General features: G+C 43.3%; 1 protein-coding gene across 2 annotated transcripts in view; it reads right to left on the bottom strand.

The window, feature by feature from the left end:
• rhbdl1 (rhomboid, veinlet-like 1 (Drosophila)) overlaps positions 1-27,818 on the bottom strand; it is an 85,930-nt gene that overhangs the window by 38,508 nt on the left and 19,604 nt on the right. For both annotated transcript variants that reach the window (XR_015928368.1, XM_088612585.1), the window contains exons 3-5: positions 16,997-17,221; positions 12,516-12,664; positions 11,450-11,562 (exon numbers count right to left, since the gene is read on the bottom strand). Coding sequence is in view for 1 of the 2 variants with exons in the window: in XM_088612585.1 (XP_088468711.1) it covers positions 11,450-11,562; positions 12,516-12,664; positions 16,997-17,221 (487 nt within the window). In the remaining variant the exon portion in view is untranslated. The remainder of the gene's footprint in view (positions 1-11,449; positions 11,563-12,515; positions 12,665-16,996; positions 17,222-27,818) is intronic.

Consider the following 27,818-nt stretch of genomic DNA (forward strand, 5'->3'; position numbering starts at 1 on the left):
GTACTTACTCCAATCTCCTTCGACCTGCTTCAGCAGCATGATGTGTACAGAACACACACCTACGGGATCATCCAGCTGGGAAACACAACATCAGACGTGTTTCCTGAACAAGCTCAGTGTAAACAGGTTCCATTGGGAAGAATGATATGCAAGGTGCCAGTCTAGGCTATGTGCCCAAGATGGTGTTAGATCAAATCTCAGTTCTGCTGGGCAACATCAGCTGAGCAGTAGTGGAGGAACAGAAATGAGGTAATTTTCTGTTTAAATATATTGGGAATAATAATTCAGATAATTTTGCTGTTCTGTTAGGAATTACCAATTGTTCCTGAGCTTGGCTCACTGCTAATGCCCTGCAGACTGTACAGGAGGAGCGAGAGCCTGTGTATACAGTTCCTTGGCACACCAACTTGTCAGTCGTTTCACAGGGTGTGTGCTCCACAGTGTCTGACAGGAGAGTCCCCTCTTACTCAACGACAACACTGCACTGCTTATTTTGGAAAAGCTGCCACTGGGTTACTGATCCAGTTATTCTCTGACCTGCATCCATTTAAAGGGGAACTGCAATTTTTACATTTCGGGGTTATAATGAATCGGCAATGATGAGTGCATTTCAAACCTACAATGAACGTATCAAGAACACGATTCACATCACGAGAGAGAGCGTTTCAATATGTGCGTAGCGCCATATTGCCACCACTGTCTGCGATTCAGAATGAGGCAACAAAACGTCCAATGATGCAAAAGCGGCCATATTACATTGTGAACATGCTTTAAACCAAGCAAATTTCATTACTATATGAATAGTATTTTTTTTCATAAAACAAACACAATACAAGGTGACGTGGTTTTTAGATACTTTTAAATATGCCAAAAAAACAACAACCTGCCAACCAACTAAAATACACTCAATCATTATCTTTGTTAGGAGACCATGTTTCTTATTTGCTTACAGTGACTAGGGAGCAGGAAGGGCCACTTTCACATCACAACTTGTGCAAACTCTCGCTCTTGCCCGTGAGACCAGTGGTTTCTCGTCTGCTTGCAACAACATGGCAACCCTACAGTACTCTCACAAAGTTCAAGACTTTACACTTTTTTCGAAATTTGTGAAATTTTGTGATTTCATCCATGAATTGATTTTGTTACCGAAATTTAAGAACCGGTCAGAGAAACTGGGACTCCAGCTCCCCTTTAACTCTCTTGCTGTGGTCTAAAGAGCACTGCAAGCTTTAAATGCAGTCAGAGTCAACCTGCGTTGACTGTAGCCTGCGAGCTATTTAGCTCAATGTGCTCAATGTGCTCACCATTGAGAGCACCTCGACCAGTTGTATCACTGTTTGGTTTGGGAATTGCAGCGCTTCAGACCACAAGACCCTACAACAAATTGTGGAAACAGCTGAAAGGATCATTGGAGCCTCCCTCCCTTCCATTTCTGTCACCTATCAAAAACACTGTCTACACAGGGCCTCCAGTATAGTAGATGACCCCTCCCACCATCTGGGAAAAGATATCGCAGTGTACGGGCCAGCTCCACCAGACTCTAACAGCTTCTTCTCACAGGCTGCCAGGCTCCTCAACACCCTGGAATCTACAGTACTTGCACCCACCCCAATTCCAGAAACAGGGTTTAAAACCCCCCAGTGTGTTGTGTATATATGTATTTGCCGTGTAATTTGCACTATCTGCACTATGTGTATCCTCTCTACAATGTCTATGTCAGTGTCCTGTCTGTATTTGCACCGTGGACCAGGAGGAATGATATTTCGCTCCACTGCATACCTGGAATGACAAATAAATCAACGTGAACCTGGACTTGAATTTGAGCACTGAGTGTGAGGAACCTGCTGCACGTGGAATCACGCTGCCTTGCTCCACGTGCCAGTGTTGGGTGGAAGACTTCCTCAGTGGATTCTATCTTTCTTGTTGTTTGTTTATTTGCGTTCATTCGGCTGTCGCATCACATTGTGCATGGGGCATGTAATTAATCTGGGGGAAGTTCCGTGTTATTAATCTTCGAGAGCGGCGTATAATTAATCTTCATAGCCCGCCGCTCTCGTCTCCAGACGCACGTCTTCACGGGACGAGGTGCCGCTGAGGGCTGTTTTGAGGGCCTGGGGTCCAGGAATCAATACCCCGTCACTGGGAACCATTGAAATCAATATCCCGGCTTGATTTTCTCACCTCTTACTCTGCACATTTGTAATGAGAGTCCACAGGGCTGGGTGCTTGAAGTGCAAAAGCATCAAGGGTGGTTGTCACAGCAATGGCGGTCTTGCTTTCCCCTCTCTCACCAAGAATAAAAATACAGCGGCTCTCCAAAAGGTACAAACCTAGAGGACATTTTCTTTTTTAAAGTTAAATGTGGCGATGTTGTTCTTCTTATGTCCTCCTTATTTGGATTACCACTCTGAGCTGAAACTGAGGACTGTGAACCAGGGCAAGATCTGTACTTGCTTTCTGAAAGGTGCATTTTCAGTGCCTGCTGCTCCTTCACTCTGAGAGTCCTTAAGAGCTCACAGCCAGGGTAACACTGACTGGAGGAGTGATGCAGCTCTCACTGACTTTACTGCAAGCCCACTGGTGCCTGGAATGTCTCAACGATTACTGTTGCATGGCAGGTTGAAGATACTGCCCCTAACTCAATCCCATCTAGTTTTGATGGACATCTTCCCTAATTGTTCACTGTTGCTTCGGGAATCTTGATGACAATCAGGTAGTAGAGCTGATCTCTAAAGCAACCTGATCTAGATCTAGGTCTGGGCTAGAGGGCTCAATACCTGAGCACATACAGCACATACAGTATTAATTTTTCATACTTCATGTTTATTTCTTTCAGACAAAAAAGAATCCCCAGCACAGATAAGGTGTTTCAAGTTTTTCAGTCTCAGGAATATGGTGTTTTATTTATACCACTACACAGTCACAGTTTCTGCCACCTGAGGCTGCTTTCCAAAAAAAGATGGGCTCATAATATCAATAGCCAGAGCACGATAACGAGGAGACGATACAGGAGTGACTTTTGGCAGAAGTCAGCAGAGTCCCTTCCAGCAAAGCAGCTCTGTGAGAAACTAAAAATATATTTTGGTAATATTGGAAGTTATGGACAGTCAGGTATCAAAAGCTAAAAAGGCACTCCTACGCTGTACAAAAAATATTGCCACCTTTCCTTCAGAAAAGCAATAGTAGTGTTTTGTCAAAAGCAGTCTGTATATAGGTAGAAAAGGAGACGCAGAGGGGAAAGCATTCAGATCGATTTTAACAAAGGCTTCATCAAAATGAGGAATGGTTTTAAATCACAGTCCATTTGAGGAAGATTTCTCTTCTTTTCACTTGTCCTTAACGAGACACGAGATACCAGCACAAAGCTATTGCATAATACATTGCATCCTTATGTGGACAAGGGAAAGCCTTTTTTACCAGACAAGCGTTTTTATTTTGTCAAGTCAAAAACTAAACACATAGGCAACAGATGAGGACGTAAAAGGTAATATCCCGGTTAAATTACTTCCAAGGGGGAAAGTATTTAACCCTGAAAGGATCACAGTTCTGTCCATCTGATGCCTGAGATTTTGATGGTTATGGTCTATTTTGTCTTTAAAGAGTGCTCTTCTTTCTGCATCTTCCTATGCTCACTGCTTGGCCCAACTAATGAAACAAGCTATAAGTGTACATCAGGACTGCATCACCCTCTGAAGACCCCTTTTCTCCAGACTACACCTACAGCTACTGTCCCCCACAGAGGTGGTACTGCAAACTACTGCCGTATTGCCTCTGTATCCATTAATCATTGTCTTTTATTAAAAGTGTGACTCTGTTCTAATCGATTTAACTGCTACAAATCTGTCCTGCACAGGGAGAAGAAGAACCTGTGAATACTTGTCAGAGTCCCTTGGTCAGCTGGCAAGCTCCAAGCTCTACAGTGCCTAAGAGGGGAGCTTGTGCCAACTGAAAGGGTGTTGCAGCTCTGTCTGGCACCACTGCCAGCCCACAGGTGCGAGACCTGGCTGGCTCATCATAAACCAAACGTTCCCTGTTCAACTCTGGTCGGCTCATCCCTGTCAGCGCTCAGATGATTGTACAGTGGCTTGGAAAATCCCACACAAAGCCCAGAATCCGCCGGGCTGTGCCACTGGATTATCAGGCTCAGTCCAACAGCACCTCTGCTTATCGATCTACTAAGGAACTGTCGTTTCAGATGTTTTTGAAAGATTCCAAAAAACGCACCCCGTGATTTTTGTTCATTTCAATTTTGGACGGCCTTTACTGTAGCATTGTGCTCAGCAGCTGACCATAACAATTGTAAACAAGTCTTAAATATACAAGACCTGTTGCCAAGAGCTCTATAATACAATAAATCGACTGGGATCTGTGTCTGATTAGTGTCTGAGCATTACAAAAAAGTAATAATAAAATTAATAATGAGCTTCAATAGCACCTCTTGAGCCCTCACAGAACTGAGTGTTATTTTCCTGAATATAGCCTGATTTTCCACCCTGCGCTACCTGGTAGCAAATTCTACCACAACTGTAAGCAGACATCTGAGTCACAGAAGTGGCTTCAATTAGCTGTTGCAAAGAACTCACCTCCTCTGTTCTTTTCTTAATGCTATTGATCATAATCCCAAGTGGTTTTATCCTACATTCTCAAGAGACAATTTCTAAATCATCAGATAGCAATCAAGGGCCTACTCAACAACAGGAGACATCTTATTTTAATTCAGATTTCCTCTTTCTCTCTCTCTCTCCACGTTCTGCTCCAAGGTGTTGTTCAAAATCTGATTCATTAACACTCTAAGATTAGAGAGTTGTTGGACTAAGTTTTGTGTTGTGTTTCAGGGCAACAATATGCCTAAGATCATTTCTGCAGCAGTCTTCAATCGAAGTGAAAACATCTTGATTTATTATTGAATCAAGGCTATCTGCATTTAGTGGTTTTACATGGTACATAAATTACAGTCTTTGGTCTGTTAATTGGAATGAATACATGACAAGTGTGCGAGAACAGTTCTCTTCACTGGGAGGCCTTAAACATTGGAGCTTTGCTGTTTTTACTTTGGTAAAAACAGCAGAGAGGGCATTTTAAATTTGCACACATTCAAAAATGTACAATTCATGGCATTAGTGTAATAAAGTGGTTTATACAATAAAACATTGTGCCTTGTCCCTATTGAAGTAACACTGGAAAAGGTCTAAATAGCAGTGTCCTGTCTTAAAATAAGACACCAGTCATAAAGTACTGACTACCTCAGAAAATGTACCATTATGCAGAAAAATCAATGACATTCCAGCAAGATATGAAGATTTAATAATCCAACAATATTCGTTAATCAATTGTATTGATCACAGGATCAATGACATTCTGCAGGCTAAGAAATAAATATCCTATTTTGCACTCCTTTGGATTAAGCCTTTACAATAGTTATATTATATAGAAGTTCAAGTAGTTAGCTGCGTCAGCAGGCGTAGGCTGCAAAGGAACAAGTAAAGGTTTATTCCAGGCTGAAAAGAGAAGAAAAGAAACACAACGATTCGGCTTCAGGTGACACACCCGAAGAAGGCTCCACAGGCCAAACATTGTGTTTCTTTTCTTCTCTGTTCAGCATGGAATAAACCTTTACTTGTTCTTTTATATTATTTCGTACGACATACTGGAACTTAGGAAAAGAGGTAATTCCTTCAAAAATTAAATTTAGGCTTCTGCTTCTTGTATCCTATCAATTTTGCAGTTGTAGATTGTAGAATATTAATTCTACCCTCAGTAGCACTAAATATTACTAAAAGGTACATTTCTTGCCTGAGCCCCAAACAAAAATTAATCAGACCCACAGCAATTCATTATTTAATCTTCTTCAGTGCATTACAGCAGGGCCCAGAGCTCTCTGTTGCCATCAACCGAGTTTTAAAGGCAAGTCTGGGGTCTTGCTGATGGATGCTCTTGTAAAAGAGTTCTGACCTAGAATCTCTCAATAATATGACATGTGTTGGCTCCAGCCATGCTGTCATGTATAATGGGCTGGCTGCTCCTGCAGTGTGCAGCACTCTATAAATAAAGAGCATGCAGAGGTGGCTAACAGGGTTTATAGAGGGTTCCAGTTAACTGGAGCGATGCTTCCCAGATATAAAATACTGTACTTAGACTTCAGCTGCTGAGACAAGACAAAGATTCTTGGCACTAGCTTGCGTAATACCAAAGGAAACACAGCCTCTGTATGAAAGGTTTGCCATTTCCTGATTCAGTGATTCGGAAAGTCCAGATTGTGATTCAGGACTTTTCTCAAAGTCTAGATCGGCGGGGCCCAGGCACGGTTGTGGCTATCCTTGCAACACGCAGACCATTTTGCAGGCTTTTCTCCCAAACTGTCCCTCCTTTCTAAAGTGCTTTCAGATGTCTTGACACGAAGGGCACTTCATAAAATTAAACTCTTCATCTTGTCCTTCTTCACTTTCATGTACGTCAAATCGCAGTGTGATTTGCTTAATGTGTTATGTGTTTGTTTTCTCCGCGTGGTCTGTTTTATTGCCTCTGGTGATGACATTGCATCACGGACCGGCCAGGATCCCTGCAAGCAATGGTCCCTGACTGTAGGTTATTTCTCAAATCCTACAGTATCCGTCCTGCCTGTCCTTGCTGGTTTCATTCCGCATCATTTCATATCAAGCTTGTCTATTCAATTCCCATTGACTGCTGAATTATGCGTTATTGGACAAGGACTTGAGCCAATGGGAACACAAAGTCCCTGTAACTCTCGGTCTGATCTGCCTCCTGTCTCGCCCTTTGTCGGCTTTTCTTTACAGCAGCCGGTGTCAGTGAGTAAGTCAGTGATTTTCTCTAATTGAACTGGCTTCCACGTTTCCAGAGATGCCTGCAGGGAGCTAATTACCTCCTTATCTGGCTGCAGCGAGACAGCTTTGCTCTCAGGAGTTGGGACTTTTGTGAAAGTTGCCGTGTAGCTTAGAGCTACAGCTGGTAAGTACCAGTGTGCTAAATACTGAAGCCAGGATGAGCTGCTTGAGGCATTGAAAGCACTCTTAGGAACAGGACTGGTTAATTCCATACCCCAAAGGCGAAATAGAAAATGTACATGATTCCTACATTAGTCCTACAAGCCACCCACAAATATCCTGAAAGATTTTTATAGGCTTTCACTTTTGTTGCCACTCCTGGCCAGAACGATCCCCAGTTCTCAAACCTATCAGAAACCTGATACCACATGATCCCGCTGTCAATAGGGAATGGCACTGGACAGCCAATACTGCAAATCTTTGTGGAATACAAGGATTTTAGCCTTGCTAACCAGTTAAACATTTGACAGTATATGCTGCCCAAATGGGCTTAATATCCACCTTAGTGGTTGTTTCCAACATCTAGGCTAGTGCGTATTATTACTAACAGCAGAAATAGAAAATGCAATGGAAAATACAACTAGAATTCTATGTGGCAGCCCTCTGAGAGTCCTGGTGAACTGTCAGCAATGGAGCTCCAGTGTCGGTGCTCAAGGCTCAAGGCAGCACAGCATGAGCTCTGATATGACTCTCACAAGGTGTGTATGTGCATGCACGTAGCCTCCGCACTCACTGGTGGCAGATTTGTCTGCTGGAGGCCAAGGAAAGGCCAACAGTACATCAGGAAGGATGTTGAGGACAAAAAACAAATCAAGCATCAGATGCTTCAGCCTTGAAGACACTAAACCACAGTAAAGTTCTGAGTGCTTGCTGGGGCTCCACCAGCACAGCTCCAGGTCTTGAGGGTCTAAAGACGCCCTAGTTTCCATGTCAGCCCACTTCGAGCACTTCCACTGAATCAGTCATTTGGATATGAAGTCAAACCACTCTTCGGTTTTTGACGTTTTAGAAACGCGCCTCTAAAACCTGGACCTCTGGCTTTTGAGAACTCGCCCTCATCCCCAACCCTGTGACAAAAATTCTTCTAAATGGCTTGTTTTTTTACTTTTTAACTTTCGTGAAGCCCCTACAGAAAACAAGAAGAACCACAAAAGAAATGAACAAATCAAGCACATTATACCCTGGCGGTCTAAACACATTGGACATATAGACTACAAGTAGCCACAGCTCCGGCTTCTTGCATTTCCTTTCTTCTTCAGGCTTGGAGTGGCCTCTGATTATTTTCTGCAAGGAACGTAATGCATTGGCGTGAGACTCGACATGCGGTGGCACGCCGCCCCCTTTTCTTATGCGAGTCTGGGGCAGCCTCAGCATTGATGTTGGTCGAAGCCCCCTACCCAGAAGCCAGCTGCGCAACCGAACGAGCTAAACGGGCCGCTTGCAGACTCTCATTTGTGTCCTCCCCGGCTGCACGGAGACTCCCACTCCCTCCCAGCTTTGCCCGACCTCTTAAGGCACGTGCCTTTGATCGGTCCGCCTTAAACTCTCTATTTTCCAGCTCTTTAGTATTCGTTCAGTCAAGGCTCCTGCACCATCGATCGCAGACCCTCCCCCCATTTCCCTCGCCGAGCACAGCCTTGGCTTTCTTCAGCTCAATCTGCCAGAGCGAGCACAGACACACAGGGAATAAGTAATGCTTTTTAAAGACTCCCTATAGACACGCTCTGTTGATAAAAAGTGAAATGATTTACTGTTTATGGGCGCACAGGTGTTTTCCTTGAGTAATTAAGCATGCGACAGAACAAACACTGAGGGTTTTCTCTGACGGGGGAGTGCCGAGCAGCAGCGAAAGGCGTTTCGTCCCAAGACCCTCATGCACTTGATCTAATTATTTGGTTGAGGGGAATGGTTTGAACCTTTTCACCCTCTCTGATTCGTGTAAAGCTACGCGATCCATTGTTAAACTAATCTTTTAAGTCCTCGAAAGGATTAAGGAGGATAATGAATACAATTTGTGCCATCTAGCTGATTTGATGGGTGGGAGATTAACGATCCAAGAGTTTTGGTCAATCGATTGTTCAAGTATCCCAGACAGTGAGCTGCAGCCATTTGATTATGAAGCTGCTATCAGTCTCCCACAATTCTTGTGTAAGGTAGTTCTTGCTTTTCTTCTTTGATATTTACTTACTTTTAATGATGATATGTAAAGTGTCACACCTACAGATTTCGTGATGGATCTTCACTTTCATTTTTTTCTTCTGCTGCATTTGTGTCACACTTTGTTACAGGATGCTATGTTTATGAGATGTGCTTCATAAAATAAAGGTTATTATTATCATGGCTTATTTTCAGTTTCCCTGGCTGCGGCTGTAGATCTTGCATAAGTCCCCCAAGCTGACCTGGCCAGTGTCTTTCAGGACTTTGAATACTGAATCAACTCCCAATGAAATTTCCAGTGTCCTGGGTTTCTAAAATCCAGTGCTCTTAATCTGAGTTTGACATTCCCTTTGGATCAGAGATTATTGTGGGTGCTCTCCTTAGTATGTCCTTTAGAGCAGCGTTTTTTTTTCTCGTATCATGGTTAATCTGGAGATTATTTGTGCTAGAATACAGAGCACTGTGTTTTCTCTACCCTAAGGAATCCCCCCCACTCAGAGATAATCAGGGCTCATTACATGCAGTGACATCTGGACACTACCCACAAGGTATGCCTTATAATGGGAACCTTCACAGCCAGCAGCTGACAGACAGCTACTCTTCATGCACAAGATACTCTGTATTTCACGACATCTTAAGTAACAATACTACGTGGTGCAACAGAGGCCAACAGGAAACGTGACGTAAATTGAAGAGAGTTTAAATGTTATGCAGTTTCTCTTTCTTCAGTCTGGATTAGGTGAGATCGAGGAGTCCAGTAAGCTCATTACTAGGTAATAATTAAGTCTGTCATAAAGCTGCGGATGACACCACAACACAATATGGATGCAGGGTGACTTAAGAACAAGCAGAAGGTCCTTTTTTGCACACAGACTCATGGCTGTCTGAAACACGCCTACCAAAGCAAGAGGATGAATCAGACACTCTAAGATCCTTCCAGACATAAGATGGATGAGATCGGTGGATCGATCAACCACTAGAAGTATACGACCAAGATGAGCTTAATGACCTCCTCATCTGTAGCCTTTTTGTTGTTTTTATTAGGATGTCATTGGCTGTGTTTCTATCAAAATAAAAAAAAAAACATTTTACTGGAGCTAAGGTAGGCTGTAGTAAACAAGGCTTTTAAGAAATGATAAAACCGGGGATAAGATACTCTGCAAGTAAAAAATACGACAAAAATTTTAAAAATATAAATAAAAATATAATTAAGTAATTGTCCACAATGTTTGGTACATTTAAAAGACACTCTTGCCACTTATTTATTATCCATGTTTTTGTTCTCTATGTAAGCTAGAGCTGTTCAGAGGAAAGAATGCACATGAGCAGTGATGTCATGTCATAAAACTGCCAGGCTGAAAGGATTCAGTTCAGACTACACTGAATTAAGAGACCCAGAATAAAAGGGATGTAAAATCCTTAATGACGCGGTGCCCTGTAATTAAAGTCGAATTCACTGTCAACTGGTGATCTTTCACCACTACTGTCACGCTGTGATAACAGCAGCTCTGCAAGCTGAATAAATAAGGCGGAGAAGGTGCTGTTTCTTGTGTGCAGATCAAAGGCAATTGTGTTTTTTGTGAGAAGAGAGTCCAGCACACTTCAGTTGTCTAGTGGCGCTCTGGTGAGCACAGCTTAAGTGTTTACACGGAGTGTGTTGTTACAGGGCGCACTGAGAGGAGGGACAGGGCAAAATTCGAATATTAAACAATGACACCCCAGCAAGAGGCTCAGGCTGATATGAACATTGCCCGGGCAAGTGAGTATGAAGTCACATGATTGCTGTGCAGTGCCAGATGAATCCTGTGAAAATTATGGTCAATACATTGATCCGCAATACCTTTAATTTTATTACTATTAATCAGCAGAATTCATTTATTCATTTATTATTATTCAATATTTAAGGAAAACAGGACTATACTGTTTCCACCTGGGGAAAAGGTGTTCAATCTGTGCGGACACTGCTTTCAAAGCAGATGGTGCAGTAAATGAAATTCTAATGTTTTGCGTGACACTGTAAATAATGACAGATAAATCTAGAATAAAACCATTAATGCAGCTTTTACTACAGGGTGCTAAACAGTAAACATCCCTCCTCCTGTTCCTAATGGTCTTGTCTGCTCTTAAGTGCCAGAGCTGGGATTTTCGCTCTCTGGACTCCTGTAATTCTCTCTCACTTCATGTCCAGTCAGCTCAAGTGTGGCTCAGAATATTGTAATCACAGGAGCCTAGAGATCGCCCAGTCAGAATTATTTATGTACATCTTAGAGGACAAGCGCTTTGGGATTATCTTTTGAAAACATCTTTGATTTCAGTCATGTCTCGCGCCATGACGGCAGCCTGGAGCAAATTCACCACCAGCCTAGATCTTTGCGGTTTTTTTAAGCACGTTACGACGGGCGCAGGATTTCATTCAGCGAACCCAGGTCTTGCCTTGCCCGTGCACTCACCCGCCACCACCCCTGCCATGTACAGGAGGCTGATCCGAAGGATGCCATGGACCATTTCGAGGGGCACGCCAATCATCAGCTGGAGGAGAGCGTTGAATCCGAGCTGCTCCAGCCTGCGGGAGCACAGACCACCGGTCAGAATCCCAGCCAATTTCCACCCCCCTCTGCCCCACCACCACCCCCCGCCTTTTCAAATTTCACTCTCTATGGTTACTTTCATCCGGCCCTGAATAACAGAAATAAAAATCAAGGAGAGCACGAGGAGAGGATGGTAAGTAGCTAAGGACACAGGACATTTAAAATGAGTCAGCTTGTGAGTACTGCTGTTTAAAAGAGATCATGCGGAAATCAGAGAATTCTGGGACCCAAAAGTAGCCGATCTGTATAAGCAAAGGCTGCCAGGCCATCTCAAATGTAACAGGCAGCCTGTAGGTTACATCCTGTCAGGAAGAGGTGTGGCAATAGGCCTGAGACCCAGTGAAAGGAGCAGGAAGATGAAGACCAAGCTATGTCCATTGGCATTGTCCTGCTGAGAAGGACATTTTGAATATAACAAAAAAGCAATATGTGGAGCTGTGGCTACTGATATCCTGTTCAGCCCCGGGATCTGCCATTGAGTTATATAGCACATTGTCAGAGCACATTTAATGAACCTCCTTGGGCTTTGTGCTTCTGATGAAACTTCAATCACAGTACAGAATGATCATAGTATAAGAACCACCAGCATCACCAGTTAGGCTTCTTTTATTCGGTCCCTCAATATTTCACTCCCAGCCTGCCTAAGCATTTTCAGAATTGATCAATTGTATGTGGTTTGGTGGTTCGGTAGGGAAGGTAAAAATCTTTTCACCAGGTGATTTCAGTTCAGGCCCTGGCACTGCTACTGCATCACTGCGTGCCGCACAGCTTTTAAACAACTTCTGAAACCTTCACCTTTTCCACACCCACTTTAAGAAACTACAGGAGTAGAAATACAAGGCATTTTCTCATCGCTAATCCCCGTAAGTCACTTGGCAATGAAAAAAATCCCCTTCTATGTGAATAGTTACTGAACTTCATCTCTTACCCAACATGCATGAACATGTAGCTGAAGAAACGCCACACTTGTGCCCTGTGGCCAGGATGGTACACCAGGGGACTCTTCATGAAGTCTGGCTGGTAGGTCTGTAGAACCCACTTGTTTAGCATGATGCCGTAACACAGAAACACAATGATCTGGGAAAGAGCAAAAAAGGAGGAACTCGAATTAAACAGAGTCATGTTACCACTCTGTGATCTCCTGTCCTAAGCAGTACACTGTCTGTGTTTTTCTTGATAGAAGCTTTCCTAGACATTTTCAGGACCCTTTACTGCTTGAGCTGCTCAGGGACCTATGTCATTTTATAGTTTTTTGCACAAAACAATGAACAACCTTAATACAAGGAGAGGAGAATCAAAATCACAGCTTCTGCCTTGTGCGGGATTTGCACTCCTATTTTGTTACCAAGAAAACACAGCAACAGGACAGGACAACAGGCGGAGCAGCTACAGCTCTGCTGTACAACTGGTGCTTTTATTGGGCCCGACACAGTGAAAGGTAACTCGAGCGAAACCCTCACCCAGAAATCGATTTAGAAGAACAATATGAGGGCTCCTGAGAGATTCACCCACGAGCAGTCCTTGTCTGGAGGACATCTCCATCGTTAATTAATAATAATAATAATAATAATTGCTTACACTTATATAGCGCTTTTCTGGACACTCCACACAAAGCGCTTTACAGGTAATGGGGACTCCCCTCCACCACCACCAGTGTGCAGCATCCACCTGGATGATGCGACGGCAGCCATAGTGCGCCAGAACGCTCGCCACACATCAGCTATCAGTGGGGAGGAGAGCAGAATAATGAAGCCAATTCATAGATGGGGATTATTAGGAGGCCATGATTGGTAAGGGCCAATGGGAAATGTGGCCAGGACACCGGGGTTACACCCCTACTTATTTCGAGAAACGCCCTGGGATTTTTAATGACCACAGAGAGTCAGGACCTCGGTTTTACATCTCATCCGAAGGCCGGCGCCTGTTTTACAGTATAGTGTCCCCGTCACTATACTGGGGCATTAGGACCCACACAGACCTCAGAGTGAGCGCCCCCTGCTGGCCCCACTAACACCTCTTCCAGCAGCAACCTTAGTTTTTCCCAGGAGGTCTCCCATCCAGGTACTGACCAGGCTCACACCTGCTGAGCTTCAGTTAACCAATGGGATTCCTTCGGCAATGGTGAACGTTTCAGCCGCACAGTGGGCTGGGGAGGTTTGAGCTACCTGAGCCACCCTCAGCTTTCCATGACTTACCCAGAGACAGATACACCACTCCTCCGGTCAATGTTGACTCTCCTTGGGCTCTGGTGAGCTAGCGGATTGAAAATTGGCAGATGGCTGTGTCAAGAGTAAATGTTGCAGGAAAAATGTGCCCCCCACCCTGTACCCCCCCAGGCCCAAGCTGACAGAAATGTCAGATCGGTTCAGTTGAGAGGATTAATGACTGAGGGTAGAAAAAGAAAATCGCGTAGTGTAACGGCCCTGTCTTCCCAGTCTGAAACGTTCTTTGTCAGTTATTTCACTGACACAACTCATTTACAAGAACAATTACATCTGCTCAGCTCAAACGGGCCTCAGATTGTCCCCAGAGCTCCTCTGGATTACAGGAGCCCTGCGATCGCCCTGTCAGAATTATTTATTTACATCTTACAGGACAAAATGCTTTGGGATTCATTTTTTGTAACTTCATTTCACTAAAGTCTCTGGCTGGGACTCTGCTGGAACGCGGACAGTTAGCAACAACAAATCTGCAACATAGTCAGCGGCATTTTCCTGGATGTTTTATGTTTCAATTGTCAATGTACCAGTGCAAGTGGAACAGAGGATTCATTTAAATTAATAAAGCCTTGGAAAATTAAAGACTCAGTTTGTTTTTGGCATCGTCCAAATGACTTTCATTAGCTGCATACTAAAACGCACTGTGGTTCTTTTTCCATAGATGAAGTGATTTTTTTCTAAGACAGAAAGGAGATTTTAGGGTTTGTGGGGGTCACCTGCACCATGGTCAAGAGCTGTGCCAAATGACCCTTTTCCCCGTTTTGCTCTCCTCTTGCTTTTTGTAAGCCGAACAAAATTAAACAGACCTACCCTGGGGGGGGGGGGGCGCTAATAGGATCAGCCCAAGCTGAAGTGATGACAGCCTTCACAAGTGTTTACAGTGATGCACGATAATGAGAAAACAGCAGAGCGCAGGAGGAGGAAGGAACCTGCAAACAACAGTGCTTCTGGAACCATCTTCCACACAATGGCTGGGGGGAGGAGAGTAACGTTGTTCATTCCTCTTCAGCGTAACGCTGAGATTCAACGAGACCTCTCACCCCTCATCAGATAACCGCCTATTCTTCTGCAGTACGCTACTGACCCCAATTTGATAACGCACTTACACGTCCTCTTGTACAGCTGGCAAGGGTGTGTCTGATGCTGTATGTGTGGGACATCCGAAAACTGTTGACATCACCGGTCTTTGTCTCCCAGAGGCTACCGTTCGGCACCCTTTAAATAACAGCTTCAACATTTCTTTTCAGAAATGTGTTTTTCCTTCACAAATGTGCAATGATAAAGTCTAGGGGCACAAAAAGGAACTTGAGCACTGTAACACCACGCATCCTACACGGCACGAGTGGCACGGTGATGTGGGGGCAGCTCTCCAGCCTCACAGCACCAGGGCTCCAGATTCAATTCTGGCCTGGGCACCTTGCCTGTGGAGTCTGCATGTTCTCGCAGGGACGACATGGGCTTTTGCAGGGTGCTTTGGATTCCGCTCACCAGCCCAGTGAGATGCTGCCTGCAGCAGGTTCGATGACGTCACCCGTGTGAGTGTGTGCCCTGCCATCGACTGGTATCCCATCGAGGGTGAACTCTGCCTGCTGCCCATTGTCTGCCATGTCGAAGTTCAGCTCACTACCAACCCTGTATTGGACTACGCAGTTACTGACCATGAACGGATGCATCGTCTCTGGCTTCCCTATTCTCCTCTCTCTCACCCCTGCCATTCCAGTGAGTAACTGTGGACATAGTGGGATACCCCTTCTGTCCATCACACAGTGGAGAATCAATATTCCTGGAAAAGTGCTTTAAGCCACTAAGCTTTGTCGGTACGACTGGTGTGCCATCCCTCAAGATGCACGGGCTCTCGGTAGGAATTGGAAGCCTCATTTTAATCCCCCTTCTCACCTCTCTGAATTTAAACCATAACAGCAGCAGAAACCCCTAGACTTATCACAGTGGGAGCAGACTTTGCGCTCACACCAGACTTATGGAGTAAGTATTAAAACAGGCCTGTAATCAATAGTCATTACAGTTGCCCATGCAGCGGGCAAGTCATTTATTTCAGTTACAATTGCCTCTGTTGAGAGAGTGATGGTAGTAATTTATAACGGAAATTAATTATTTGTCAGCTCAGGTAATAGATATTCTCACTGCCAGCAATGCTGTTATTAATATATATAGTGCCAGAGGATGAATAGATAAAAAGTCCCTTTTGCTGTTGTTTTGATGGAATACAAAACTACAGCACGAGAAGATGAACATTTTCTACTGCTTACTCTACTGTAGGGGTATTACTTTGGTGTCCTGGCCAAATTTCCCATTGGCCCTTACCAACCATGGCCTCCTAATAATCCTCCTCTCTGAACTGGCTTCATCACTCTGCTCTCCTCCCCACTGATAGCTGGTGTGTGGCGAGCGTACTGGTGCTCTATGACTGCCGTTGCATCATCCAGGTGGGGACAACCGAACAGGTGGAGGGGAGTCCTCTTTATTAAATGCTATTAAGTGTTGTGTCCAGAAAAACACTACATATGATTATTGACTACTACTACTGCCGTTGCTGCTGCTGCTACAACTACTGTATTCAGGAGTGGATTGTATTGGAGAACATGACAATTAGACAGGCTTCAGAATAGTCCAGGCATTGTGTTCATTGCTCTTAAAATTGTTCCTATTTTAGTCTACAGAGGTACACAGCAGTTATTTTCACCTACAGGACTGGGCCAGTATGGTTAGTGATCTACCTTATGAAGCGAACATGATGGACAGCAGATCATCTATAATTAAAGTGTCCTAAGGACATGGAGAATAATAATAATAATAATAATAATAATAATAATAATAATTGCTTACACTTATATAGCGCTTTTCTGGACACTCCACTCAAAGGGCTTTACAGGTAATGGGGACTCCCCTCCCCCATCACCAGTGTGCAGCCCCACCTGGATGATGCGACGGCAGCCATAGTGCGCCAGAACACTCACCACACATCAGAATACTTGTAATATAACCTGTGGACTGTATGTGAATCACTTTTCACCATTATTTTTGGAAACTGAGAATTTTGTGCGAGGTAAAACCGAATTATTATGGTGTCTTGTTTAACCATGATGGCTTCATGCCCTGGTAGACAGAAACACCACCCTGGCTCTGGCCAGCTCGGAGCGGACCGCCTCCGCGGCGCCCCCAGGCCCCGTACCTGCACGACGGTGACGATGGCCATGAAGACGGGCGGGGGGCACAGGCGGCTCTGGTGGAAGTACCAGCGCCGGTCGGTCTCGCAGGGCAGGATCTCATAGGCCACGTAGCGCACGAAGCGCTTGTACACGCCCAGGCCTGTCTCGTCCAGCAGGATCTCCCTCTGCAGCGTGCGGCGCCCGTTGGCGATGGCGCGGCGGAAACTGCTGGAACGCTTGCTGCTCATCTGGGCCGGCGGAGAGAGAGAGATGGAGAGAGAGAGACAGTGTGGTGTGAGCGGAGAGGCAGACGCAGCTGCCCACTGGAATAAACGCTGGATAGGGTCAGACAGAGGAGGCCTGGCTGTTTCACTATGGATGAGGATCCCTAATTGTGCAGCTTCTGCTGTTATATCAGCCTGTGTTGAACAGGGACACCACCTGACTTAAGTTAAACGGCCCCATCTGGGAGTCAAAGCCTCTGTTCTTGCTGCCTCATCGCTATGAATCTCCAGTTTAAATCAAAAACAAACTGAAACAGTTTGCGAGAGAGTAGAGATGAAGAAAGCCAATCAGCCCGGGCTGAAATGAGCTGTCAGCTTATCAAAGGAACGGCAAACCATGTGGTGCTGCTATCTAAGTTTAGTTAAGGTCCAAACGCTTGCGGCACCAAAAATAAAGCACACACATGCAGCTCCTTGACACTTCTAAAGCGAAGCAGTGAAAGCAGTAAAGACCTGGCTGGGAAGCTTAAAACAAAGACCAATTAAGCCATTTTATTGCAATCTTCTGTAACGGCGAAGGCTTTTTAGGTTAAAATAAAATGTGTGACTAAAAAATGCACTGAAGGTTTAATTGATTAACAAAACACAATCTTTTGCACAACTGTATACAAACTGCAGTCCATTGGATGTCTGTGAATAGGTTGCATTTTTTTGTGTGTAATGGGATGATGGGGTCAGATCATGGACCATTTTGAGAGGTGAACAGATTAGTTAAAGCTAGAAGACCACCTGACCAGCGTCAGTACTAATTACCAAAGGTGAGATCAGTAATTACAAAGATGATCATTTGGTCTGAAGCAACAAGATGGTGTCGTGTAATGCAATCAGGCCTGTTCCACCTGTGAGCAACTAATAACCTTACCCATCTCAGGTGGATCAGGCTGTTGAAGATCTGCTTTGGCTATGCTCTTGGCTCTGTGGTAATGTTTGCTCTGAACCCAACTCTGTTCTTGAATCCTCAAGTTCCTGCCTTGAGATTTGTCATGGATTTGCTTCTCTCTGACCTTGTCTCCTGCATTTGCCCCACTTGGCCTTGAACTGTGACCTTGGTTCTGACCAGAACTGACTATTTGCCTGCTCACTCCAGCCTGCCCGTGCTTGCTCGCTTACCAGTCCCACCCTGCACCTGGGTTCTTCTCATGACCCAATGAACACTGTTTTACTCCAGTATGAGCAGCAGTATTACACTACAGATACACTGTGAGTATTGATTATATCATTAGTAGTGTGTGTGTAGGATTTCCCAGGTGTTTAACTGGCCATGTTGCTCCAGGATTGAGTCAGCCAGAATATTACAGGCTTGCTGTGTCTCTGTGAACTTGTAGTGAGAGCTGCATCAGTCCTCCAAACCACTCTTCTGATACCACTCATCTACAATACACAGCAGATGGTGTTTTTCATAAGGAAGTCCCGCCCTTGTCCCTGGGCTACAGGTTGAGACAGTCGATCTGAGCTAATCAGCAGTGGATGAATAAAATATGCAGGGGAGGGGCTGGCGTTATGTAAAAACATAATACACAAAAGGAGGACAAATGCAAAATGGTGTTAAAGAGAGTCCCTACAGATCCTAGGGTCTCCCCATTAAAGTTACAGGTCTGACTGCATTATATGGGCATATAATGTATAATATATCATATTATACATTATATGTTTAATATGGGCGGAGCGGTGGCACTGTGGCTGGAAGGTTGCCAGTTCAAATCCCGCAGCTGGCAGAGGAATCCTACTCCGTTGGGCCCCTGAGCAAGGCCCTTATCCCAACTGCTCCAGGGGCGCTGTATAAATGGCTGACTCTGCACTCTGACCCCTGTGTGCCTGTGTGTCTCATGGAGAGCAAGCTGGGGTCTGCGAAAAGACAATTTCCTACTGCAAGAAATTGTATATGGTCAACAAAGTGATCTTATCTCTTATATCACAAACATATCTCAAGGCTTGAAATTGTATAGCTACTGTATCTTGAATTCAGTGCATCATTTGTGGCCTTGAAAAACTTTCAGTTGAGCCAACAATTAGAAATCCACTGATTAGCTACAGTTGGCTGAAAAGAAACAACGAAAGACCTAACGGCGTACTAGGAGCTTTAAACTCATGTTTTACATTTTTAATAAATGTAGGACCGTAACTTCCTTACCAATGTTCTTCGACCACAATCATCAGGCTGTGAATGTCTTTGCCCTGTTGAAGGCATGCTGCTTAAAATCACTGTGGAGCAAATCCTGCACTTGAATTATTACTGTCTGCACAGATCTCGCACTGTGTTTTTGCTGAACCGCGTAACGCAATCCCATAAAGCATACCTTGCAATTTATTAGATGGCCCTCCCAGGTATTACATTACACAAGTCGATAATGAGAATAAAAAGGTTAGGGAACAAAAAAAAAAAGAAAGAAAAGCAAAGAAAGGAACTGTGCCCAGATTGCTAGTTTTTAAGAATGAATGCTCTGTTGTTGCTGGTGCAGTCCTACAGCACTGAAGCAGAAGTAAAGATGGACCTGAACAGAGAGAGAGAAATTCAGCCTGATGTTTTAAAGGAAGCTTAAAGACCACTTTGTTGCCACTGAGTTTAAAAACAGCAGCTGTGTGTGTACCCTTAGCTGATAACCGCTTAAGTGCTGATGCCCTTTCCTGACATCAATGAATAAAACAGAACTCTCTTTTGTATGGAGGAGTAGGCGATTTTTAAATTATGTATGTAATCTGAATTATCCCTCTTTCATGCAAAAACGGAAGCTCTGAGTCAGAGTTTTTCCTTTTCTTTTGGGGAAAAAAAAAAACTATTTTCTCTTTTTCAAAAATAAAACACCACAGATGGGTTTACAGAGGATGTCTTAGTAAGCCTGGAAAATTCACACAGCAGTTCTGCCACTCTAAAGAGCTTGCTCTGTAGGAGACAGCCAGGTCTTAAAGAAGAAAGATAAGAGCTGCCTCTTAGTGTACTATGCCAGCCTTAGGGAAGATGAAAACAACCTGTTGGGGTTTGTGTAATGATAGTGTGGCAAGTTTGATTTTTATAGCACTTTAACATCAGTCCCAATGTTGCTGATTCCAGTCTGGGGTGAGGCTATAGCTCATTTTGACCAGGATTTCTCAATTGGAGGGGATACATAACTGGCTAAGTGCTGCTAAAGCATGGAATTTTTCAAATCAGCTGGAACACCCTTAGCTGTGACCACACAACAGCGCCTCCTGTGGCTTTCCTGGTCCCTGCAATCGCACAGTGCTGTCAGCTCACCTGAGCTGGGTGGACTACGACATTCTTGCAGGGTGAAAAACAGTCCTCAGCCACTGTGCCACAAAGGTCATCATGTAAAACCAACTGTTGTGGAAAAGAGCCTACAATGTCCCGTGCTTGGCGCTGTAAGATCACAGAGGAAGGGAGCTGAGCTAATTTGGGGATAATGGGAAGATTAATTACTAATTACATGTTTTGAGGCAACAAACAGCAAGGAATAATGTGATACTTTGCTGGGTTTGTCCACAAATGCTTTAAAGCATTTATTACACTTAAATAGGTAAATCCAACTTCTTAAATGGATTTCTGCATGTCCTTGTAAAATTTACTTTTAAAAGAAGAAGAAAAACACAGTTTATTAAGTGTCGATCATTTGTTAAATGAAATAAAAACTACAAGGTCAGCTTTGTAACCTTTGGTACCAGTGGAAACTGTTAAAGAGTGCAACAGTGTAACTTTGTGCTTCGGAGGAGAACAGAGGACAGTGGTAGGAAAGTAACAAACTGCTACTTACTAATCACACTTACTGGTACATAAATACGCCATCATATTTTTAGGCACAAAACTATAACACTCAATGTTTCTTCTTTCCAGGTTGTAAGATCTTTTTATTCATCTACTAAATGACTGATGATGACTAAGTATCTACTGTCATTTTAATACATGCATGAAGAAAAGGAAAGAAAAAAAAACATTTACATAGCTTCTTACTCATTTAATTACTTTCAGAATTAAAGGCTAAGTGGTAACTACTGCTAACTGTAATGATTAAAAAAAACAGAAGACAACAGATCAAAAAATGATACAAAATGTGACAGTATTGATCTTAAACTAGTATTAAAGCGTTTTAGGTGAACACATTTATATTGTCAAGGTTAGAAAGATGCTTATTGATCCAGTAGTTTATTCACTAAATTAATACTACTAGCAAATAATATATTATATTATGATATATAATATATTATATTATAAATAAAATATAATATACTGCAAAGAAACAAGTAGTAGGTTTATTCCATGCTGAAAAAAAGAAGAAAGAAAACACAACGTTTCGGCCGGGGAGCCTTCTTCAGGTGAAGAAGAAGGCTCGTGAAGAAGTTCCTGAAGAAGGCTCCACGGCCAAAACATTGTGTTTTCTTTCTTCTTTTTTTCAGCATGGAATAAACCTATTACTTATTCCTTTGCAGCCTACGCATGGTGACGCAGCTACCCACCTGAACTAATATATTATATACTGTAAATGAGTGATCATATTAACCAGTTCATAGACAGAACTTTTAAGCTCAAAATCCTAGTCCAAATCTTCTATGATTATTTTACTTATTGACTAACCCCCTTTAATAACCCCCCCTAAAGAAATATTGTCTTTTTTCCTAACCCTCTATTTGTAACAGTATAAAGGTCAGTTTTAGAGATCGGAGCTCATTCGGATTCATAGCTTTAGTCAATACAGTATATATAAAAAGACTTAACACACACTGTCTGAAAGCAGACAGTGAGTAAGTAGATTTCGAAATGGGGCTGGAAAGTTTGTGCAGACTCAAAGTGAGATGGGAAGGAATTAGGATGCAAAGCTGAGCAACAGTCAGGGGCCTGGTGCCTGCAGATAACCGAGACAAATTCATATTCATGACATCATGATGAGATGCAGAACTGCATATTAAAGCAGCCTCCCTATTTCACGATTACAAGCAAAGGCGCTGAAAATGCAATTTAATGCACATTAGTACAAAGATGAGAAAGAAATTACACCGCATGTGAAGTTCACATGCCATGGGGAAAAATATCCACAATAAAGTGACAGCAGAAAAACAAGTGTTTCTTTGTTTTTTTTTTATGGTGTATCTCCTTTTCTGGAACCCAGTGTGTAGAGGATTAAACAGAAGTGCCGGAGAATAGCAGAGGCGGTAGCACCTTTGCCATTCTTGTCGTTCATATTTCATTCCATCCTTTTGGATCTGCTGCAATTCTTCAAAAGTTACAGTGTGGTGACCTTCGTGTTGTCCCTTAAATGCCCACCTGCCTGTCTCTCTCTGACACTTATGTGCCACAGAGCTTCTTTCCAGCAGATGGGCAGACCCAGTTGTCGCTGTGCTTCACCACCGGCGCTGGCTAACGGCTGCTTTAAGCGGGTTTTAATTCTCTTTGAAGTGAGCGCATGAAAGTAAAATCAGACAATGGGCATGTGAACGGAATATTGTGCACCAAACAGCAGCGAGCCTCTGTGACCAAAATTGTAACGAGCTTACTCTACACACTCAAAGCACCATTTAGATTTTGCATCTCTGCGAACGTCCAGAAGAAAGGGAATTATTCCTTTTTCTGTGACAGTATTACCTCTCGCATTAACTCTGCTCTCAGATACATCACTTGGTATTAATGAGCATAATCAGACACTTTACCTATGACTTACAGTACCCATAAGTGCAGTAGCTAGTAGCTGGCATACAGTATGTACAGTACATATACCTTTACTACAAACCACAAAGGGCACTTGAGATCAACTAACCTTGTCTGTGTTCCCTTTTTTTAAAAAAATGAACCTGCCTGCATGACATAACCTGGTTCCAAATGATTTTGAGCTACTAGATTTTGAGCTACTACTAGATAGAAGTAGACCTCCATCACCCACCTTGCCTTTTATCTCATCTGGAACAAGAGCAGAGTTCAGGTGTGATCTTTGTTCACACCAAGACTCTAACTTAATTTCTGAACTAGTTTTAGAGGCATGTGAGGCCCTTATATCAAGGAATAAGTCATGTAAGTGACATAGATGAGGAACAGAGGATTACCCAACAGCTCTTTAGCTAGATCTTATGCTGAGAGCACATGAGGGTGATTTCAGTGGAGTACCTCACTCAAGAGGACGATGGCCTTGTGCACAGCAAAGCCACAAGTGTATGACTTATATTCCACAGCCTGAACCATACTGCCCTCTTACAAGGAGCGCAGCCTCTTACAGCCCTTATGCTCACAAGTGTATATTACTGATGAGCAATATTTACATTTTCTCCACATTATGAGTGTAAGGAAGAGTGAATACTCAATTTGACCACCAAGGCAACATGTTTGTTGTTAAATGACCTAGTGCTTAATTGGCAACCACTAGCAATGAAATTATGACTGTTCTGACACATTATCATTCAATAACAAGTTAGAAACACAACCTCCCACTGCACAGCAATAACCAGCTTTCTTACTAATTGATACAGGTTGCCCGGCTGTCACACTAGATTGCAGTATGGCATTCCAGAGGCTGGTGTACCTGGCAGCACAGATGTACTGTGAACAGATCGGTCTGGAGCTTTTCTGCTGGGGACTGAAACGTCTCAACACAAACCGAGTAAAAGGGACTCGGACTGAGGGGCCCACTTGCTGATGACAAACAGGACCAGGCTAGTTACCTGAGGCAATGCAGACAGAAGAATTAGACTACAGACATGTGCTGCAAATTCCTACTGAGAGCATGCTGTGATGAGAGTTTGGACCCAGTAAAAAATAAGACTCTGATCTATCCAAGCAACTGGAATTCTGCAAAACAGAAGGCATCAATTATTTCCTTAGTTCTGTTCTTACTATTTTGAGCTAGATCAATGCACAGTTATCAATTCAGCTTGTAGCTGAAAGATGCTTTAAAAAGAAATGAGTCCCCACTTGTGTGCAGATCATAGAGAATTTGATATTTCAAGCTTGTTACCTTATTTTGATTGCATTTGTACAGATAGATGTGTGCAGTTAAGAGTAACATGGATTATATAAGACTGCACGCTTTAATTTTTTTTTTTCAAAGCAGTCCCACAAAACACTGACCTTTCAGACTTCATTACTGGGCTTAAATTAGCCTCAGCATCTGTTGGTTGAATACTTGGTCCGGCCAGAGAGCTAATCCATTTGAAGTGGTAGCATTGGATTAATTAATGAATTCCGTTTTCAATATCAGTTTTAATCCAAAAACTACCAAGCTCTCAAATCATTAAATTTAGTCAAATCCACAGAGAGATGAGTCTGTGCATCCTTTTGATAATCTTTTTAGTGTACTTTCATACAACACAGAATTTTTATTGAATCAAATGCTCCCTTTTACAGAAATCTTCATGTTTTGCTGCTGTGTTATTAGTTTTTTAGATAGAAATCCTTAATCAAACATGTTGGAACAAAGGAGTAAACAAGTAAGTTAATAGAAATTCTTTGCATTAAAAGAACAATATTTCATCACAGCAGTTTGGGCACAAAAATAACAAGAAAGATGTAAGTATAAATAGTTCCTGGATTCTATGTTCCAGCAGCCATATCACCCTGCAACTCACAACTGGCAACCCACTGAAGCTAAGCAGGTGTGAGCCTGGTCAGTACCTGGATGGGAGACCTCCTGGGAAAAACTAAGGTTGCTGCTGGAAGAGGTGTTAGTGGGGCCAGCAGGGGGCGCTCACCCTGTGGTCCACGTGGGTCCTAATGCCCCAGTATAGTGATGGGGACACTATACTGTAAACAGGTGCCGTCCTTCGGATGAGACGTAAAACCGAGGTCCTGACTCTCTGTGGTCATTAAAAATCCCAGGGCGTTTCTCGAAAAGAGTAGGGGTGTAACCCCGGCGTCCTGGCCAAATTTCCCATTGGCCTTAACCAATCATGGCCTCCTAATAATCCCCATCTATGAATTGGCTTCATTACTCTCTCTGCTCTCCTCCCCACTAATAGCTGATGTGTGGTGAGCGTTCTGGCGCACTATGGCTGCCGTCGCATCATCCAGGTGGATGCTGCACATTGGTGGTGGTGGAGGGGAGACCCCATTACCTGTAAAGCGCTTTGAGTGGAGTGTCCAGAAAAGCGCTATATAAGTGTAAGCAATTATTATTATTATAATTATTCTCTCTGCTTCAACTGTGTCACCAGTAACACAGTAAACACCAGTAACAGCTAGAAAGCACATCTAATTTCTGTTTTGTAAGTACATACCAGCCCATTCTGCAACTGCTCTGTATTGCAGTGTGGCAGTCTTACTTTATCTCAGTTTAATGCATTTAAACTTAGGATAAAACCAAACTACATTCTATCGTTCATTTCCTCCAGTGGACACAGGGAGTTGTGGGTGCTGACACAAACTGTTCAGACACAACTGGGGGGTTCTTCAAAAAACGTTCCCATTTTGGGGTGGATTAGCTACTGAGCAACCAAATTAGTTCTATACACTGAATCTGTTTCTCTAATTTGTTGTTCTGTTCTTAGGCCTTTTCTGTTAAAACCAATTATAAACCTTTTTTACCCTGTTTTCTTACCTTTTTTATAGAGGAATATCCCCTCCTAATTTGGAATGACCAATGTTGTGTTTCCCAGGCTTGGTGCGGACCAACACCTGCAACCCCACACAAAGAGGCAAAGGACGTGACTCCTCTGACCTGTCCGGCTTTGATCTCATTCATCTTTTGGCATGTCACCGTCCTGTGCCACAACAGCGTCAGCTAGAGGTGTGGCGCATCCATAAGGCATGTCCCAGACGATGAGTCACGATTCCTTCCTCTGCAGCACCCAGCCAGTAGGGTCCCACTGCTTAGGCAATCCAGGTTACAGTCATCTAGTGATATGGCTGAAGCCATGGTTGAACCCACTTGAACCTGTGACACCTGGATCAAAAGGCTCAGCTAGGAGGAAGGCTGATCAGCCCAATTGCCTTGTTATAATAATAATAATAATAATAATAATAATAATAATAATAATAATAATAATAATAATAATTGCTTACACTTATTTAGCACTTTTCTGGACACTCCACTCAAAGCTCTTTACAGGTAATGGGGACTCCCCTCCAACACCACCAGTGTGCAGCCCCACCTGGATGATGCGACAGCAGCCATAGTGCGCCAGTACACTCACCACACACCAACTGTCAGTGGGGAGGAGAGCAGAGTAATGAAGCCAATTCATAGATTGGGATTATTAGGAGGCCATGAGTGGTAAGGACCAATGGGAAATTTTGGCCAGGACGCTGGGATAACACCCCTACTCTTTTCGAGAAGCGCCCTGGGATTTTTAATGACCACAGACAGTCAGGACCTCGGTTTTACGTCTCATCTGAAGGACGGCGCCTGTTTACAGTATAGTGTCCCCGTCACTACACTGGGGCATTAGGACCCACATGGACCGCAGGGTGAGCGCCCCCTGCTGGCCCCCCATGTTGCTCTTAACATCGTCTAATGCAGCCACAACACTAACATTGCGAAACCACAGCAATGCAGTCCTGGAGCAACAGCAGTTCTAAAGCTGGACTTTATTGCTGGACAACAGAAATATGTGACAAATCATTTTTTACCTGGGTCTCTAACAACATATTCCAAAGGTATGAAGGAAAAAAAATGTATTTTCTTTAAGAGTAGTTTAAGTTAGAATTAGAATTAAAATGGATTAGAGTCTTCTAAAGTAAATAACACTCAAAGCCTATTTTAATGATCTGCATAGACTGAATGAAAGGCTACAGATGTACAGCAAATGTACTGTAGCGTTCTGAAATGATGGAACAAGGAAAGGTTTGTTCTATGCTGAAAAGAGAAGAAAAGAACAAAATCCAAAGAAGACTCCAAAGCCAAAACGTTGCGTTTTTCTTCTCTTTTCCGCATAGAATAAACCTTTCCTTTGCAGCCTACGCATGCTGACACAGCTCTCTACTTCAGCTGTTTTCTGAAATTATTCTGAAAGCACCTTTAATATCACCTAATAATATAATATAACAATAGAACCTTTAATTATAATATTATATGTTATATAATGCAAAATTATTTTCACTACAGTGAATCCACGCCTACAATGAAGTGATGTACAGTATTGCTGAATGAAATGGAGACCAATACCATTTAAAAAAACTTCTAAAATGACATGCAGTCCTTATCGTATTTCACATTGCTATGGTCGTGTGTCCCCTATGTGCAGTTGTTATTGCTATTTATTCCAGGGGTAAAACTAATAGCAATCCCTTGTTGAAGTCAGGCTGTAAGACTTACAGAAAGTGGCATATGTCACATCCTTCAGCAGAGCTGGAAGACTAACAGTTCCGCTCAAGACTGTTCAGGATTTTGAGCAGCACACCTGTCAGTGAGGCCACATGCTATATCGCAACTGCAGAGGCATCCTAACAGTTCGAGTCTCTTAGGAATTCCTGACTGATTTTTTTTTTAAATGGTCAGGTGGAATATTAACCAGCATGCTGGATTTGTTTGGGCAAGTGTTGAGCCGTATTCACCCAGCGCAACCCAGCCTGTTACAGATCCAGCCAAACAGAATGTCTGCCAGTCCAAGCCCCAGCACTGTTAAGTGTCACAAGGCTAAAGGCCTTAATTTC

The sequence above is a fragment of the Lepisosteus platostomus genome, chromosome 19, assembly GCF_059453375.1.
Source record: "Lepisosteus platostomus isolate fLepPlt1 chromosome 19, fLepPlt1.hap1, whole genome shotgun sequence".
NCBI classification, from domain to species: Eukaryota; Metazoa; Chordata; class Actinopteri; order Semionotiformes; family Lepisosteidae; genus Lepisosteus; species Lepisosteus platostomus.